The sequence below is a fragment of the Schistocerca cancellata genome, chromosome 2 (assembly GCF_023864275.1).
Source record: "Schistocerca cancellata isolate TAMUIC-IGC-003103 chromosome 2, iqSchCanc2.1, whole genome shotgun sequence".
NCBI lineage: Eukaryota > Metazoa > Arthropoda > Insecta > Orthoptera > Acrididae > Schistocerca > Schistocerca cancellata.
This window is the reverse complement of record NC_064627.1, coordinates 780,794,399-780,814,904: the sequence shown is the minus strand read 5'-3', so window position 1 is coordinate 780,814,904 and position 20,506 is coordinate 780,794,399. Positions and strand designations below refer to the sequence as shown.

At 40.1% G+C, this 20,506-nt stretch overlaps 1 protein-coding gene across 5 annotated transcripts in view; it reads left to right on the top strand.

Annotated features, from left to right (window-relative positions):
• Nucleotides 1–20,506, top strand: part of LOC126162628 (uncharacterized) — a 105,053-nt gene that overhangs the window by 20,599 nt on the left and 63,948 nt on the right. For all 5 annotated transcript variants that reach the window (XM_049919254.1, XM_049919253.1, XM_049919252.1 and 2 more), the window contains exons 3-4: nucleotides 252–387; nucleotides 693–907. In XM_049919254.1, coding sequence (XP_049775211.1) covers nucleotides 252–387; nucleotides 693–907 — 351 coding nt within the window. The remainder of the gene's footprint in view (nucleotides 1–251; nucleotides 388–692; nucleotides 908–20,506) is intronic.

The window sequence follows — 20,506 nt, the reverse complement described above, 5'->3', positions numbered from 1 at the left end:
GTTGCAGTATGTACTGGGAGATGAAGAAGCTTGCACAGGATAGAGTAGCATGGAGAGCTGCATCAAACCAGTCTCAGGACTGAAGACCACAACAACAACAACAACATTGTCAAAATGCCATTCTCATTTTCAGTTTCCCTCTTTATAGTTCGTTCGTTTCAACAAATTTGTGCCAGATCTCATGTGCTATCAGTACCCTTTATAGTTACAGTTATTTCCACCAATAAAAGCTCCTTTCTTTTTTCTTCTAGTGCTCCCTACTCTTATGTGTCATCAGTAAATGAAGTAAGAAACTCAAAGAAAGTAACAACTCCAGTTGGTAAGCTGAGACTCCTGATCCGTGTATGTCTAGTCAGGAAGTGCCTACATGTTCCTGTTGAACTTATTGTAAGTAAATTATACTAATAACTTTCTCTTTCGTCTACATTGATATAAAAGGGCTTCATTGATGACATCGGTTGTGATAATTTTGTGCTTGATTGTCACAAGCAGGCTTTGAAGACACTCATGGGAGACATTAGGCAAACATTTCATGAACTGTTGGTAAATTGTTGACTGTGGCAGCAATATCCTGATAAATCTATGCATTTTATTGAATGGACCTGTACAATTGTATTTTAATCATTGTCATACAGCTGTAAATGAAGTTACTATGATATAATGTGCACAAATGATTATCTTCTGTTTATTAGGTTCGTCATCATGCAGCAGCAGGTGTGTACACCACTGGCTCAATTTTAAGTGATGAGATTCGAGGAGAAATCCTTCTATCAACATTGATGCCATGCAGTCTCCTTAATTTTAACCTTGATCTTGACAATAGTTCCTTTCTGGATCACACATGGGTGCTGCCATCCTGTATAACCACAGAGTTTGTGCCATGCAAAGCACTTGGGCTTACTTTAAAGTAAGTAATACTGTATTTCTGGATATTCTCATCCACAAATGGAACCAATATATGAGCTTTTAAAACATGCATATTTGAGAACAAAATTATTAATGTCAGAAGTAGCAAATGGTGATAATGGGATTTTAAACTCTAACCATCATTCTTATTATGTGGTACAAAGACAGCCTGTGTTTAAGGACCTACAGGATGTGGGTTGCAAATAAAAGGTATTCTTAAACAGGTTAAGTAGTTTGGAGACTGAATCAAGAATAGTGTCTGAGATAGAAGGGATATTTATGAATCTAATATGCAGAGAAAGAATATCAGGGGGCAGTTAGTTCTATATCTACACAGTCTACAACATTTTCCCAGTGGGCCCTTTGACCATGAAGGCCACGTACTTAAAATACACAAAAAACACACATGTGAGCATAAACTTACCCTTACCACGAACAGTAAAAATAACAAATATTCCTAGGCTACTCTGGCTGTACACTCTGCCTAAAATATGCAAAGATGCCATACCACTGAGACCAATTGTTAGTGCTATAAGCTCTTCTTCATATAGGCTGGTAAAGTATTTAACTAAATTATTGCCACCTATTGTCAGACTCTGTGACATCACATTAAGAAATCACACATGTTTATCAATCTCATAAGGTAGAAGAGGATAGGCCCAAGTTAATTCCTGGTCAGCTTCGATGTGGTCTCCCTTTCTATGAAGGTACCAGTGGAAGACACATTAAAACTGTCGGTGACTCGGTTCTCCCGGAAAAGTTTAAAATAAGTATTTCAGTATACCTCGACAATCAATTTTTTTTCCTACAATCAAAATTATTATGAAATAATTAATGGGGCAGCCACAGGTTCACCACTGTCACCATCCATAGCTGTCTTTTTTCTTTGAGGATTTTGAAGAATAAGCATTGAATAGTGCTCTGTTATATCCATCCTGCTTCTTCAGAAATGTTGATGATACAATTGTAATCTTGCCATATGGCTGTTAGACACTGCAGCAATTCATCAATCACATGAGTGGTGTACGTCCAAACATAAGATTTACAGTGGAGGTTGAGAAGAAACTTGAAGTGGCCTTCCTTATATGAGTTGGTCAGTTGAAAATCAGAAGCATGACTCTGCCGCTCTGTGTATATAAAACGTGTGCATACTGACCTGTATCTCATTGTGCATAGCTTTCACCATTCAGCTCAGAAGAGAACTATGCTGAAAACACTAATACACAGAGCCAGTACTATAATGGACAAGGACCACCTCAGCTCAAAGATTAATCATCTGGTGATGGAGTTTGGAGGAAAAGGATATTCTGTTCATGATATTAAGACAAAGCTGTCAAGGAAACCAAGGGCTGACACTTTTCAACCAAGCCATGAGGACCAACACACATGGTGCAAGCATTAGTAAGATAGATAGAGTCCCAAAGGGGCAAGGAATCAGACAAGTCCGCAGCCACTCGAGAAAGTAAAAGAAATGTTGCAAGCCATTAAAGATAATCTTGACCTGAGAGTGCTACAGATTTATAATATTCCTCACAAGTGTGGCAAAAGTTATGTGGGCCACTATATGGACTGCAGCTGGTCATTGTATTGAGCATCAGCAGTAGCTTAAAAACAGGAATCTCAAAAAATCAATGGTGCCCGAGCACACCCTGTTAAATAAGCAAAGGTTTTGTTTGAACAAATGAGTATTCTTGCTCTCACATCAGACTAGTAGGACTCTGATGAAGGAAGCAGTTGAAATGAGACTGTATGAAAACGACTTAATAGTGACACTGGCTATGTTCTAAGCAATGCATTGTTAATGAGACGTACCCTCATTTTATAGACAGCTTTTCAGAACCAATCATTTTAACTTGGACCACCACTTTGCAGCTAGTTACTTATTTTTATTGTTTTTGTGATGAATGAAGAAACTTGGGTGTAAGTATTTTTCTTGTGTGCTACAATGATTTACAAGATAATGTAAGCGTGCTATTCTTGGCAGCCTTATGTGATTATTATCACTTATTTTTTAAAATTGGATATTCTGAAAAAGTAAATATGACATTGCTCCATTATACAGATCATCTGATGATGCATTTTAAGAATGCAAAACTGGTTGTGACTTTTCAGTGGAGGACTTTAACAATCTGAATGGAAGACTTCTTATTCAACGCACAGAATTTTGGTGACAGTTGCCCTCATTTTAAAGTTACATGGAGGTATTACTTTTAATTGATGATAGTATGTTTCACAATATGGGCCACATTTGGGAAACATCAAGTTTGAAATCTAAGTGCTGCACAGTGTTGCAGTGTTCTCTCAGAAAGTTTGATCTGTGAGAGGATTTACCAGAACAAACATCTGCATTGACTTTAAGCGTACTGTGGAATTCCAGTGTAGCAAGTTGTGCACATATGTTACTCAGTGTCACTTAGCTGTGAGCACCACCAGTCCAGTTAGAATGAGCTTAGTGTGGCGAGCAAAGTAGTTTCTGTGCTGGAAAGGCTTTGAAAAGTTCCGTGAGGGTGTATGAATGGAAACAGTAATGTCCAGCAGAAGGTTAAGTGCTGTGTTATTTACTGAGCTGGGGCAGAAAGTGCTTAGCAGTGCATGTATGCTAAGGTGGCCTAAAATTTCTACCTATCTTTGGTACGGGGAGGAAAACTACACATACGCATATTGAGATTTTACATAAACAGCTAGACTTAAGATTCAAAGTTCTCAACAGTGAGATGGAAATTCCACTCGGCTACACCACAGCTTGCAAAAATGGGAACTACATTATCTTTACCCCTTATCCATTATGTAAAAGTAAAACTTGTGCAGCTTTCTTTTGTTAACGTCTAGTAATAATTTATGGATATCATTTCTTGTGGTTTACCCAGGATGGAGTGAGCTCTTTTGTAAATAGTAAATTAAACCACAAGAAATAATATTATGAAAATGAAAGTTGCTACTCATCACTGTGGCTTCGGTTGCCAGAGACTGTGGTCATGTGTGTGTGAGTTGTGTTTGCTTGAGAGTGTTTTTGTATGTCTGTTGTCCATTTTTGATGACTGCCTTGCTGGCCGAAAGCATTATTTGTGACAGTCTTTTGTTGTGCCTATCTGCAACTCAGCACCTCCTCTGTATGGTGTGTAGTAGTTTTCCTTCTCATAATGTTATTTCTTGTGGTTTAATTTACTATTTACAAAAGCACTAACTCAGCAATTTTGAAAACTATTAATGTAACATTGTATAATAAATATTTGAATATTTACAAATTGTATAACAACAGGTTCATGTGCATTTTAGTGCACTTTATGTAAAGCATCATTTATGTAAATTGGCCAGTAGGCCCAAAATTGTAAATTTTATATTGTATTTAGTTATGTCATTGATGATGACATTGCTAGAAGAGAGACAGTAAAAGCAACAGTCAGTGGCAGACTAAATAACTTTGGGAGTGGGGGAACACAAAGAATGGAAGGATTGGACAAGAGTTGTTGTTTGTGGATGAAAAAATAAATAAAAAATAAAATAATTATCGTATGAGACCTCAGAGTGCACACTTCATTCATGCTGGGAGAAGTTGGAGTGAGGACTTCATGTGGAGACACTGTACACAGAAGTTGGTCATCTTATGTTCTGAAAGGTAGACATCCACACAATCGAAAGTGACAATTTTTAGATGTCAATGTTCGACTTGGTTTTTTTCATGAAGCATTTTACGGGGGTGGCAACTATTTATTCACAACTGATACAAAAGAGTTACATGTTGGCACCTGTTACTGTCCTTCAAAGTAGTCACCAGCATTGTGTAGAACCCATTGCCAGCGATGTGGAAGGCGCAGTATACTGTTAGCAGAGCCTGTTCTGTTGATGGCGTGAATGGAGCAGTCTAAAGTTATGGTGATTCTCTTGTGCGACTATAATATTGTTATCTTAACGCATTACATTCCTCCACTGCAGACTGTAAATGCACAGTATTACTGTTCATTTTTGGAGCATCACCTGCAACCAGCTTTGCGAAAGAAGCAGCGACACTTTCTGCACAACCCACCCGTCATTTAGCATGACAATCCTGGGGAGCATACAGCACTAGCTGTGGCTCCTCTATTCAGTCGATAGGACTGGGAAATACTGTACCATCCACCATACTCCCTGGACTTAAGTCCTTGTGACTGTGATATGGTTCCGAAGATGAAGGAACCAGTTTGTGGCATTCGCTTCAGAACTGTTCCAGAGATTCGACAGGCAGTAGACCTCTCCATTTGCACCATCAACAGAACAGGCTCTGCTAATGGTATACTACGCCTTCCACATTGCTGGCAATGTGGTTCTGCACAATGCTGGCGACTACTTTGAAGGACAGTAACAGGTGCAAACATGTAACTCTTCTGTATTGGTTGTGAATAAATAGTTGCCACTATTTAAGTTTCAACCCTCGTATGTTGCAAACTATAAAGTTTTTGTCAGGTTTCATGAGAAACAGAGTTATAGTTGTATTAAATGAACTTCTTCATTTAATGTGAATTTGGGAAGCACTGTCTGCCTGCTTGCTTTGCTATCTCAACACTTTTTAACTGCAAGGGGACTAGTGCTTTTCAAAAATGAACATTTTATTTGAAACCACAAACTACAGTGCCATCTAGTTTACTGAATCATACTAACTCGACAGACTTACATTCACTTAATCGTATAATTAACATGCTCTGGAATTAAACTTTATGAAATTTAACTTAAAGAAGTGAACTTTTTGCACTGGTTCATGATCATCCTCTATGTAATTACCAGTTCCAGTCATAAAGTAATGGCTCCTGTTGTTTTCTCCTAAGTTGCTTGTATAGTCATCACGAATTTGTTGTACTTTCACACATCTCCTCCTGCATCCCACTTCAGTAACAGCATCATACATGAGTAGATGACAGCACTGTAAAGTTTAGAAAATTACTGACACCACCATACGTATAAGACAGTGTTCAGTGGCATTCTGTGATTGAATTCCTCATTGAAGGAGGTGAAATGCCCAGTTGCATTCACAAAGGCTCACGGTATTTGGATTTGCAATAGTGGATGTCAGCACTGTTTGATGATGGATTCATCGTTGTAGAGAAGCTGAGGGTGCAAACACAGTTGGCGGATATGATGCAGTGCAGCTGGCCAGTGATTGCAGTTCTGTCCAGTGTGTCGACCAAATCATCTGTGACACCCGCAGCATAACGTCACATGAATTATGTCGCCAGTTATTCATGAGTAAAAACAATGTGATGGCTATTATTGAAAAACTGGGCTACCTCAAGGCTTGTGCAGTCTGGATAACAGGAATGTTGATAGACCAAATTAAAGAGATGGAATTACATTTTGGTGGAAACACATGAGTCTCAAATTTATCTTTTGTAAGTATAGAAGCTGAAGTAATGAATTAAATTTTGTGCCAAGACCAGGACTTGAGCCTGGGTCTTCTGCTTACAAGACAAGTGTGCTAACCACTACATCACTGTTGCATTGTGACTGACACAGCTGCATGGATTACCCTAGTCCAATGCCCTCCCTAACGCAAACTTCAATTCATACCTTCAGCACAGTTTCTCTTTCAGCATGTCTGCCTAGTAAACACGAGACCTTTGTTCAAGTCCTGGCCTTGGACAAATTTTAATTCATTATTTCAGTTTCAATCCTTATCAATTCTTAAAGAGACCATGCACCATAAGACTTAAGTTTGTTCACCCCATCCAAAGAAGCTAATTGGGGGCATCACTTTGAAGATGCACAGACCATGAAAAATTCTTTGTACCAGTGACTGAGGAAGTAATATCACAGTGTTTATTGCTCAGAGGTACATGCTCTTGTTTCAAGGCAGGAACAAGCTGTGGTCAATGATCATGATCATACTGAAAAGTGACAAACTAATCGTGAGTGTTTCAGCAGTTATCCTATGCGTATTGCATTTACTTTTCTTGTAAAATAAAAATTAAAAAATATGTCCTCATATTTTTAATCCAAAAACATTATTTCAGATTCAGTTGTGAGCTTAAATTCCACACCCAGGTTATCAGGTCTTATAGCACAGTCAACAAAGACCGGAAAATGTCAACGGGGGGAAAAAAGTTTGTGTAGTCACAAATTTTTGTCAAGTAGTAGGGGGAGTTTAATGAAGAACATACTAAAAATCCTGACCAGTGGAGTGTGAGTGTGGGGTGGGGTGGGTTTGTAAAGGTCACTTTCTTAGATTTTCTTTGTTGTTTCACTATCTTGAAAACTGTGGCATCTAGTGAAAATGTTTCCCAGTACAAAATTAAACTACATTATATTTCTAACAAAAAGATTTTATTAATTTTTTGTCTAGCACCAATAATTTCTGTATTGCAGGGGATGACAAAATCTCATATTACTAAATATAGTATTTTAATGATATATAATTTATATATATTGTTAAAAATGTGGGTTAAGAACAAATATTAAATGTTTGTACCACACCTACAGGGTGAGGCAGTGAAACGGCACGATTTTGTAAAACCACCAAAGATTTATTTACAAGTAAAGTCATAATAGTTGAACATGGATCTCTAGTACAAGAGTGGAAATTAAAGATTTAACTTAAAAACAATCATTTTTTAAATATGGTGTCAGTGAGGTGTCGTCCTTGGTTTTGCACACATTGTCTAAGCCTGAGATGAAATTGTCCCATGACGTTTCGTAGCATCTGTACTGGAATGTTGTTAATTTCCTGTCGAATTCGCTCCTTCAGGTCTTCTTTTGTTCTTGGTGGATTTTCCTGGAAGACTTTGCACTTGAGGTAGCCCCAAAGAAAAAAGTCTGGTGCCGTCAGATCTGGTGAACGGGCAGGCCAGGGGAAATAGCCATTCCTGCTGATTAGACGTCGTGGAAATGCAAGTCTGAGCAATTCCATTGAGACATTAGCAGTATGGCTTGTTGCACCATCTTGCTGGAAGAGTGTTTCAGCATCTGGATCATGTCGATCAATTCCAGGCAGACCAAAAATGGTCAACATGTCAGCATAACGTCCAGAGTTTACCGTCACTGTGTTGCCATCTTCATCTTAAAAAAAATAGGGCCCCACGATTCCACGAGATGACATTGCGCACCAGACTGTTACTTTTTCAGAATGGAGAGGTTTTTCATGAAGTTTGTGTGGGTTATCTGAGGACCAATATCTGAAGTTTTGCTTATTTACGTACCCACTAAGATGAAAGTGGGCTTCATCACTCATCCATAAGTTATGCACTCTTTCTTCATTTCGTTCAATAACGTTAAGCATTGACTGGCAAAAGCGTATACGGTTATTGTAGTCATTACGTTTAAGGGCTTGCACTACCTGAATTTTGTATGGATGATAGTGAAGGTCACTCTTCAAAATCCGTCTTACTGATCGATTGCTGAGACCAAGTTCTGCGCTGTGCCGTCTCGCGGACTTCGTCCCAACGCTTCGCGCACATGTTTAATGTTCTCGGGTGTCCGGATTGTTTTTGTGCTGCCGCCTCTTTTCTTTGTTGTGCTAGCAGTAGCTTCAAAGGTTTTAACCCAAAGGAGAATGGCTTTCCTTGATGGCACGGGAGCCCGTGGCGGCAGGTTGAATTCACGACGAAAGGCGCGTTGAGCACCAACCACACTATCCGCGTTTTTGTAATATGCCTTTACGGCATATGCACGTTGCGCACTCGACCAACGCTCCATGGCTACTGAAACTTCCACCACTCTAGACGCCCAAGGTCACTTCCCCCACTCTCGCAACCCCCCTCCGCGCCCGACAACCACTATCGAAATCGTGCCGTTTCACTGCCTCACCCTGTACATGCAGTAGAACTGTAGTAACTCATTCAAGTTAGGCTACAGTGACTGCTGCACTCCCTTCTTTGTGTGGCTCCTGCTTATGAGAAGGATTCAAACAGATTACCATACATTTCAGAACTACTGTCACCATCAATTTCAGAAACAGATTTTACAAGCAGCCTCAGAGTTTCTTCATCTGTCAAATTGTCCTCCATTCCATGACAAACTTTTGCTATCAAGACAATTACAGAAGCATACTGCGACAATGAATGTGCGGGAACTGGTTATGCTTGTAATATGTTTTTCAAGTCACATAGTACTTTCTGGAAGCAGGAACATTCATTTAGCGGCTCTCCAAGGTACCAAAAGAACAAACAACTGTCTTCAAGCCAGAATGACTTGCGACACACTGTGCAAAAAAGCTTGAAGGTGTTTATTTTCCAGAAAGAACATTAACACTACAATATGGATATGATTTGCTAATAGTACATATGCAAGAAAAGCATGTAGACAGAATCTACATAAATCTCTGCACATTGTTCTACACTGCAACTGGGGAAGTTATTAGTCATCCTGTAAGACAGTTGTCGCGTCCTTCCAGGAAAAGTGACTTCCTTCACCCAAGCACTGATCACATTTTTCAGTTTACAGACAGGCTATATCTTCCCAGTATTTTCTGTCCAGTTCTCTTGTGAAAGTAAAACCACCTTCATGAAGCTTGTGTTCATATGGTGGGGTTATTTTCAGTTTAAGTAAGAACTTACTTGCAGTTGTCAAGTGAGCTTAATGTAAAATACATTCCAATAAACAGTGACTGAAGAGTGCTTAATTTGCAAGTGCGATGTTGTCAGTGACCTATGTAGTGTTAGTGGGAAAGGTATTTGATTGATGCAGTGGCTTCTTGTTGCTGCTTGTCATTGACAGCATGTTGAAAAGCCATGTAACCTTGTTATAGTCACTTGGTGCTGAATTAATCAATGACCAGAAAGATACTGCAATTTTCTCACTGTCAGTTGTTTTACAGATAGACTGCATAAATCTCTTCCACTCAGAAATTGCCAGTACTTGTGGAGTGGGCTGCACTTAGTGGAGCAATTTACCACATATCCACAGTATATCTTGCAAAGTGGGTGCCAATATGTATGATGGAATAGGATTGATCACATTTAAATCTAGAAGAGTAATCTGCTATAATGCATTGCTTGACATGTATTGAAATATCTGAAGCTCCATGACACCTAGGTTACCTACTTCTGTTACTGAGGGAGCCAATTTAAGAATCTGGGCCTCTTCTGATGTTGGGAGAACTGAGGCTGTGATGATGCATTTAGTACTCTCAAACAGTGGAAAGTATTCTAGCCATTGATATTGGTGACTATGAAGTATTGTCAAATACGTATTGACAGCATGTTACACTTGGGACAGACTCTTCAATGTGGTAGACAGTTGACTGCTTCAGCCATTGAATTTTTTTTACATAATAGCTCATTCAACAAATGCAAATAAATACTTAATGAACTGAAAACAACTGCACTATATAAACATGAGATCAATGAAGTTACCTTTGTCTACTCACAGGAGACAACTGGACAGGAAAAGCTAGGGAGGTATACTCTCTGTAAACTGAAAACTGAGCAGCACTCATAGTGGGGAAAGTTGCCTTTCCCGGAAGGGTGCTACAGCTGCCATATAGTATGACTCAGAATTAATTTCCCTGTAGCAGTGTAGATAAGTGCACAGAGATTAACTAATATTCTGTCCATATGCATTTTTTGCATTAATATTATAGTAATTCAGTCTGTATTCCAGGTAGTGTAAATGATCTTTTTGGGACATAAACAACCCCGGGCAGGCCTGCACACTGTGTCGCCAGTGATTCATAAGGCAAGCTGCAGAAGAGTTGGTATAACTTTCTGAAATACCGTGATTTGCTTTCTATGACATAGTGTGGTAGAGAATGGGAAGTTACCTGCTCACTCTTTGTTTAGACCTTTGAATGAGGGAAGGGCATAACCACAATATGGCAACGTACCATCCCTCATGCTTCTAACCTCCACCCTGTCACACCCCCAGAACACAATTTATCCCTTAATATGATTGTGCTGCACTTAGATGTCGTACAAACATTTAATATTTGCTCTTAACCACATTATTTAACAATATACATTAATTCAGTACGTTCAGAACACTATTTTTAGTAATCTGCTATTTTTCCAACCCTTGCACCACGAGACCTATTAGTTCCAGAGAAAAGAATAAGAGGACTTTTTTTGGAGGAAATTTAATGAAGTTTAATTTTGTGCCGAGGAAAATTTGTGCTGGAAGCCACATTTTTCAAGACAGTTAAGAAAAATCTAAAAAATTGTCTTTAAATGCCGCCCCCCCCCCCCTAACTCACACCCCACCAGGTAGGATTTTTAGTGTTATTCTTTACACTCCCTTCTATTACTGTACAAAAATTTGTGACTGCACAAGTCTTTTACCCAAAATTACCTTCATGGTCTAACAAATGAATTCGTAATTTGTTTCAAACAATGGAACATAACAATATTATGAAATGGAAAGTGGCCACTCGCCATATAGCAGATATATTGAGTTGCAGATAGCCCAAAAAAAAGACATTTACAAATAAAGCTTTCAGCCCGTAAGGCCTTCGTCAAAAATAGACAAAACACACACACACACACACACACACACACACACACACACACACACACACGACTGCAGTCTAAGGCAACTGTAGTCATACGGTGAGCAGCTGCACCAGTGCGTGATGGGCGTGGTGACTGGGTAGGGTAAGGAGGAGGCTGGAGTGGGGAGGGGTGGGGTAGTAGGATAGGGTAGAGGTGGCGGACAATGCAGTGCTGCTGGGGAGCACGCAGGGACGAGGTGGAGAGGGTAGGGCAGCTATGTGCAGTCAGGAGGCTAGACAGAGGGCAGGGGAGAGGGGGCAGTTGAAAAGAAGAGAAACAAAAAGGCTGGGTGTGATGGTGGAATGAGGGCTGTATAGTGCTGGAACAGGAACAGGGAGGCTGGATGGGTGAAGACAATGACTAACGAAGGTTGAGACCAGGAGTTTTAAGGGAACATAGTATATATTGCAGGAAAAGTTCCCACAAATGCGATTCAGAAAAGCTGGTGTTGGAGGGAAGCGTCCATATGGCACAGGCTGTGAAGCAGTCATTGAAATGAATGAGGTCACATTGGGCAGTGTGCTCAGTAACCAGATGGTCCACTTGTTTCTTGGCCACAGTTTGTCAGTGGCCATTCATCAGACAGACAGCTTGTTGGTTGTCATGCCCACATAGTGCACAGTGGTTGCAGCTTAGCTTGTAGATCACATGACTTGTTTCACAGGTAGCCCTGCCTTTAATGGGTTAGATGTTTGTGATCGGACTGGAGTAGGTGGTGGTGGGAGGATGTAGGGCACATCTTGCATCTAGGTCTATTACAGGTGTATGAGCTATGAACCATGAGGTAAGGGGTTGGGAGCAGGGGTTGTGTAGGGATGGATGAGTATACTGTGTAGGCGGAATACCACTGTGGGAGGGCTGGGAAGTATAGTGGGCAGGACATTTCTCATTTCAGGGCATGATGAGAGGTAGTCGAAACCTTGGAGGAGAATGCAATTCAGTTGCTCCAGCTGGGTGTTACTGAGTTACGAGGAAAGTACTCCTCTGTGGCCGAATGGTGTGACTTTGGGAGATGGTGGGAGACTGGAAAGATAAGGTGCAGGAGATTTGTTTTTGTACAAGGTTGAGAGGATAATTACGGCCTGCCAAGGCTTTAGTGAGACCCTCTGTATATTTCGAGAGGGACAACTCGTCACTGCAGATGCAGCGACCACAGGTGGCTAGGCTATATCGAAGGGACTTCTTGGTATGGAACGGGTGACAGCTATCGAAGTGGAGGTACTGCTGGTGGTTAGTAGGTTTGATATGGACGGAGGTACTGATGTAGCCATCTTTGAGGGAAGGTTAACATCTAGTAAGGTGGCTTGTTGGTTTGAGTAGGACCAGGTGAAGCAAATGGGGGAGAAGTTGTTGAGGTTCTGGAGGAATGTGGATAGGGTGTCCTCACCCTCAGTCCAGATTGCAAAGATGTCATCAGTGAATCTGAACCAGGATTTTGTTTGTTTAACAGAGGGTGTTTAAAAGGCCACAACAGACATTAGTAGAAAAATCTGAAATACAATGTGTAGGAGCCAAGGAATCATTCAGTTCAGTGCAAAAGCACACTGTCTGTGGGAGCAATAGCAAATTTGATAGTTTCGGGACTCACATTAACAATGTCTCGTAGACTCATGATACCTGTTAGTACAAAGAGAAGATTGTTGAAATGTGAACAGTGGAGAAGGAAGTGTTCTTTGCTGTCAAAATATGCCAACACTATTTAGCAGATGATGGTCATTTATACGAGTTAACACCAGCCAGGCTTGACAAGTCAGTTACACCTGCTTGTGATCATCACGAACGCAAGAGAAGGAGGGAGACAACATGACAACACAATGTACATGAAATAAACACTCATCAGAAAACTGTTATGTATTGAATACTTTTGGAATGGAATGACATGTACCCAATAAAGTCATACTTCTGTATCTTGTACAGCTTTATCTAGGATCTGAAACAATGGCTCTCCTGATTTCCATGTGGGTATTTATGCTGCGTGATGCCAAGTATCACTTCCATTTGGTGTGTGAATCTATTCTAGTATACATATTATTCATAATAAATTTCGTCAGTAAATTGTTACTTCCCATTGTACCATGATTGCTTTAACCTATAACTGAAAACTGATCACATTTTTCCTTGAATGAGTCATTTAACTTCATACTTAAAGATACTCAATTTTTAGCTAAAAGTTAATGTTATTTTACTCTAACTTGGTGATTTAGATGTTCCAGATATTTGTAAAAAGAATGTCTAATATATTATCTTATTCATTAAATTTTGAAATTATAAGAATTAGTAGTTTTCTGCCATAACAGTTCTTTCCATACCAATGCCCATATACCTTCTGCTCAGGTGGGTGGTGAAGAGATGCCCAAGAACAAAATTCATTGCACTCTCTGATGTACCAGCTAATAGTGTCATTCTGCCATGCCTGTCTGTAGCTTGTGTCTTGTCTTGGGTAAAAATTTTAGCAGTGATTCTAATTTCAGTTTGTATGTGGCATTAATTATTGGTGGCATAAAGAAAACATGACAAGTATTGCTTGAAGAAGTGACAGCAATAGTTTCCAGAGTATAGAAATTGTTCTAAGGAAAGATAGTGGCCTAATGTGACATTTGCCAGTTATTAGGAAACAAAATGGCCGGAGCACATGGCATGGGACAGAGACAGAGAGCACACTGGTGGCACCACAAAGTATTATCCATTTATATTTCCACAGAACACATCATGCATCTGCCGTGTTACTTGCACACAACTATGTGACAAGATGAAAACGTCTTGACCTTGTGTTAGCACATGTTAATAATGGCTTATAAGGAGCCAGATGCTTCATTTTCAACAATTAAGGACCTGGTAATTGAATTAAAAAATGCCATACTCTTGAAAATTACGCATGTGAAGCATTCACAAAGCTGCTGCAGTGGATGAAAACATTGAAAAAGAAATATCTCAAGAAAGGGTATAGAACACTATTAGAACAATTATATATACATCTATACTCTGCTAACACTTTCAGGTGCATCACAGATGGTATGCCCCATTGTAACAGTTATTTCTTTCCCATTTATGTATGGAGCACAGGAAAAATGATTATTTGAATGTCTCTGTGCATGCAGTAATTATTCTAATCTTATCCTTGTGATCCCTGTGTGAGCAATACGTAGAGTATTGTAATGTTCCCAGACTCATCATTTAAAGGTCGTTCTTGAAACTTCGTTAATAGACTTTCTTGGAAAAAAAAACCTTATGGCAGATTAAAACTGTGTGCCGGACTGAGACTCGAACTCGCAGGCAAGTGCTCTACTATCTGAGCTACCCAAGTATGGCTCATGACCCACCATCACAGCTTTAATTCTGCTGCAGAGTGAAAATTTCATTCTTTTTCTTGGAATAGTTTACATCTATCTGCAAGAGTCTTCCAGTTCAGTTCCTTCATTGTCTCTGTGATACTCTCCCACTGATCAAAGAAATCTGTGACCATTGGTGATGCCCTTCTCTGTATGCATTCATCATCCCCTGTTAGTCCTATTTTGTCTGGATCCCATACTTTTGAGCAGTATCCTAGAATCAGTCGACAAGTGACTTGTGAACAATGTCCTTTACAGACTGATTGCACTTCCCCAGTATTCTATCAATAAACCAAAGTCTACAACCGGCTTTAGCCATGACTGAGCCTATGTGATAATTCCATTTCATATCCCTACAAAGTGCTACACCCAGATATTTGTATGAGTTGGCCAATACCAAGTGACTCATTGATATTGTAGTCATAGGATACATTTTTTGTGATGTGCACCGCTTTACATTTCTGAACATTTAAAGCAAGTTGCCAATCTTTGCACCACTTTGAATCCTTATCAAGAGCTGACTGAATATTTATGCAGATTCTTTCAGACAGTACTTCATTATAGATAACTGCCTGATTTTACTATTAATATTGTCTGCAAGGTCATTTATACTCAACGTGAACAGCAAGCATCCCAACACATTTCCCTGGTGCACACCTTAAGTTACTCTCCATCCAAGGTAACATGCTGCATCCTCTCTGTCAAAAAGCCCTCAATCCAGCCACAAATTTCACTTAATACCCTGTATGATTGTACTCTTGACAATAAGTGTAAGTGTGGTACTGAGTCAAATGCTTTTTTGAAATCAAGAAATACTACATCTACATGATTGCCTTGATCCAAAGCTTTCAGCATGTCATGTGATAATAATACTAGTTGAGTTTCACGTGATTGATGCTTTCGGAATCCATGCTGGTTGGCATTGAGGAAGTCATTCTCTTCAAGTTAATATGTTTGAGCTCTAATATGTTCTAAGTTTCTACAACAAATTGATGTCAAGGATAATTTTGTGTATTACTTCTACTACTCTTCTTGCAGACAGGTGTGACCTGTGCTTTTTTGCTAGAACTGGGCACATTTTTGTGTTCAAAAGATCTACAATAGATTATAGTTAGAAGAGGGGAAAATGTAGTATGGAATCTGACAGGGATTCCATCAGGTCCTGGAGCATTGTTCAGTTTCAACAATTTCAGCTGTTTTTCAACACCACTGATACTAATACTTATTTCATTCATATTTTCAGTGGTGTGAGGATTAAATTGGAGCAATTCTCATGGGTTTTACTTTGTAAACATTTGAAAATGGAGTTAACCATTTCAGCTTTTGCTTTGCTACCCTACATTTCAGTTCCTGTCTCATTTGCTAGGGACTGGACACTTAACTCTGAAGCCACTAACAGCCTTTACATACAATCAGAATTTTTTTGGATTTTGTGAAATATCATTTGACAATATTCCGCTTTGGTAGTCATTGAAGGCATCACACATTGCTCTCTTGACAGCCAAACACATTTCATTTAACGTCTATCTATAGCCCTATGCTTTGTTTTACAACCACTATCCAGTAGTCTCTGTTTCTTTAGCATTTTCTTTACGATGACTGTATACTACAGAGGTTTGTTCCCATTTTGAACTGCTCTACTGGGTACATATCTATCCAGTGCAAGGTCAGCTTAAACTTGAGCCGTGGTTCCTTTACGTGCTCATGTCCTCAAGTTTCAAATTCGTCTTGAGATTTTTTATCTAGTTTACTGAACATATATATCTGTGTAAGAGCTTAAGCTTGAGTTTCTCCTGGCGTATAAAATGTTCAGACAACTTCAGCTGTGCAGCCTTGTGATGTCTTCAACAACTGCTGTTATTTGGATAGGTAAACACCCCATAAAATCAACGAAAAAACATTCTCAAAGGAAATTTAAACTTTTGGGATCCACGGCTGTGCCGATCAAAAACCATAATACAGCATATCCAGAAAGACACCTCACACACAGAAACACATGCATATGCGCGCGCGCGCGCGCACACACACACACACACACACACACACACACACACACACACACACACCACATCACATAAAAATCTAGTGCCACCATACAACCAAAGGTGAACAGTGACAGAAAATATTGGTAGTGAATATTAATTACCAGTGTGTGAGAAAGTGTCATTAACTCTCTCACTCTGTTGTTTGAAAGAGCAGGATTCCAAGAAGATTTTGAGCAAAAACCTCTGTCTCTATTGTGATATTACATCTCAGCTTTCTCTGATCAATCTCAAGGAGGAAGCATTGGATAACACTGCTTAACTCATGCTAGGACAAGTTTTGAATTTTGCACCAATGTCTAAGTATTTACTAGTTGTTAGTTCTGTCAACCAAGCTGTTTTTAAACTACCTCCAGTACGGAATATCGGACCAGGTTTGTGATTGGATTCAGGATTTCCTAGAAGAAAGAACACAACATGTCATTCTTAACGGTTCAAAATCTGCAGATGTAGAGGTAATTTCGGGAGTACCGCAAGGAAGCGTGATAGGACCTTTATTGTTTACAATATACATAAATGACTTAGTTGACAACATCGGTAGCTCCGTGAGGCTATTTGCAGATGACACGGTTGTCTACAAGAAAGTAGCAACATCAGAAGACTCGTCCGTACTCCAGGAAGACCTGCAGAGGATTAATGCATGGTGCGACAGCTGGCAGCTTTCCCTAAACGTAGATAAATGTAATATAATGCGCATACATAGGGGCAGAAATCCATTCCAGTACGATTATGCCATAGGTGGTAAATCATTGGAAGCGGTAACGACCGTAAAATACTTAGGAGTTACTATCCGGAGCGATCTGAAGTGGAATGATCACATAAAACAAATAGTGGGAAAAGCAGGCGCCAGGTTGAGATTCATAGGAAGAATTCTAAGAAAATGTGACTCATCGACGAAAGAAGTAGCTTACAAAACGCTTGTTCGTCCGATTCTTGAGTATTGCTCATCAGTATGGGACCCTTACCAGGTTGGATTAATAGAAGAGATAGACATGATCCAGCGAAAAGCAGCGCGATTCGTCATGGGGACATTTAGTCAGCGCGAGAGCGTTACGGAGATGCTGAACAAGCTCCAGTGGCGGACACTTCAAGAAAGGCGTTACGCAATACGGAGAGGTTTATTATTGAAATTACGAGGGAGCACATTCCGGGAAGAGATGGGCAACATATTACTACCGGCCACATATATCTCGCGTAATGATCACAACGAAAAGATCCGAGAAATTAGAGCAAATACGGAGACTTACAAGCAGTCGTTCTTCCCACGCACAATTCGTGAATGGAACAGGGAAGGGGGGATCAGATAGTGGTACAATAAGTACCCTCCGCCACACACCGTAAGGTGGCTCGCGGAGTATAGATGTAGATGTAGATGTAGAAGTGTGATTATGTTCAAAAGATGCAGTGTGTACTGTCTGATTCAGACTATTGCAGACTCAGTGCTGACCTGGCAAAAAGAGTTGAGAGATAGACTAAGAACATCTTGAAGAAAAGATTAATTATTGCAAGAGTCTATCAGGAATCTTAACTCTTTTGGTATTCCCCCTAGATTATATGGCGTTCCAAAGATCCATAAGGAAGCAGTTTCTTTTAGGCCTTTTGCCAGTAACATTGGTGCTCTGGCATACCAGGTAATAAAGTACCTTCCTGCTCTGATGAGTCCACTAGTAGGTCAGTGTGCACATCACATTACAAACTCAGCAGATTTCTTACACTGACTAGAGGAATTACGTTTGCATAACTGAGATGTTTTAGTGAGTTTTGATGTGGATTCCCCCGTTAATCTTGTTCCAGTATCTGATTCATTACAGTTAATTGTGGTTAGATTTGATGTTGAATTAACTGAGCAATTACAACATGTGTTGTGTTCATTATGATTAGTTGTTCTTAGGTTTGATGTGGAATTAACTGAGTGATTATGACATGTTGTGTGTCTACTTACTTTTATTCAATGACCAGTTCTATGAGCAGATAGGTGAAGTTGCGATGGAAAGTCCTTTGTCACCTATCATTGCCAGTCTGTATGGAAGATTTTGAGGAATGTGCTGTGGAGTTGGTGGCATGTAATCTGCATGCTTTTTTTAGATATGTAGATGACACTTTTTTTATAGCATCTGAATTCAATCTAGCCTAATATTTGCTTCACACTGGAGGTGAAAAAGCATGGCTACCATCCCTTTCTTGATATGTTGATCAAGAAGAACATAGATGATACTTAGGTACTTGGCATGTATAGTGTAATGGTCAGGCTGGGTAGCTGTTCATCTGGTTGAAGTTGGCACAACTGCTCTCCCACCTGGACTTTGTAGGTTTGATGGACAGGCAGGACTGCAGGAATTGTCAAACGTGAAGGCTGCCACAGCAAGATAGATGGATTTCAGGAAAACTCTTTAAATTTCATCAAGCTAAAGCTGATACAGGTGTGCTCACTCAGGCAGTAGGCACAGTCTGGCATTGACACACCAAGTCTTCACATTGGTATTAGAGCAGTGACCACCCTTGAAGGTCACGCATGCTGCTGTGAGGCAACATATTGATGTAGTACTGAGTAGTGGCGGTGGCCAGCTGAAGCTAGCGTAGAATTCTTGCAGCCCAGAGTGACTATGCACATCACAACCAACAGCAGCTAGGCAAAGTTTTCACTGAATTACATGGGTAACCTGACAGTGTCAAAGCTCGGATCCTGAGGAACATAGCTGGATGCTGGCTAGAGCAGGCCAATTGACCTTACACACAGGTCTGTTGCACTCTGTTGCCAAACTGTTCACTGACTCCTTTGCTGCTCTTCACTAAGTGTTGCTGCTGGTAGGCCTTCAACCGTGCATATTTGTACAATTCTTGCACCGAATTGTTCTGCTGCCTGGTGGCGATGGACTGCACTGGTGATTGATGCAATGCTGTGTCAATGAGTTGTTACTAGAGTCTTGTGATATGTTGACATAAAGTGTAGGGTGGTTTACAGGACTGCTGTGTTGTCATCTGTATGCCTTCAGGATATTAATTGGATCACAGTCTCCTGAAATTCCTTTACATTGTGGTACTCTGTCCACACACTGATCTGTATATTCAGGATGGTTGTTACTATCTGGTTCAGCATGAAGGGATACTTCGTACCTTGGTTCACAGAGCCCACATCATCTTCAACCCTTGAAGTTCTCCATCTGACTTGGGCCACCTCAGAAGCAACTTTTACCTGAATAGCTATAATGAAAGATAGCTCAGACAAGACGTGACCAAAGTTTGACAGTTCCACTCTTACGACGCTATATGTTTAGTTGTATGGTGGCTGTAGAGTGTGTGTGTGTGTGTGTGTGTGTGTGTGTGTGTGTGTGTGTGTGTGTGAGGGGTGGTGTGGTTTGCGTAAGGTGGGAGTCTATTGTATTCTTTGTGCGTGTGACATGTCATACATTAGTCAGATCATCAGGGTTGTGGAGGACCAGTGTGCAGAGCATAAGTGCTACACTCGCTTACAAAAGCTTTGCAAATTTGTTGCTGCAGAACATAGTCTTGATCTTGTCATATATAACAACAAAGAGGTTCAGGTGTGCATTTCCAGCTGTTCCTATAGCTGAGGAAGCATTTGAAATTAAGTTGGCTCATGTCCTTATAGATAAGGATTTGCCTAAATTTTGCTTGGAATCCTGCTCTCTACCTGGTCAAGCAGCAGAGGACAGAATTAATGCTGTTCATTTCCCTGTTGATAATTAATATTCACTCTCAATAACTGCTGACATTAACCTTCATTAGTTGTTTGAGTACATACACCAAATAGCTGATTACA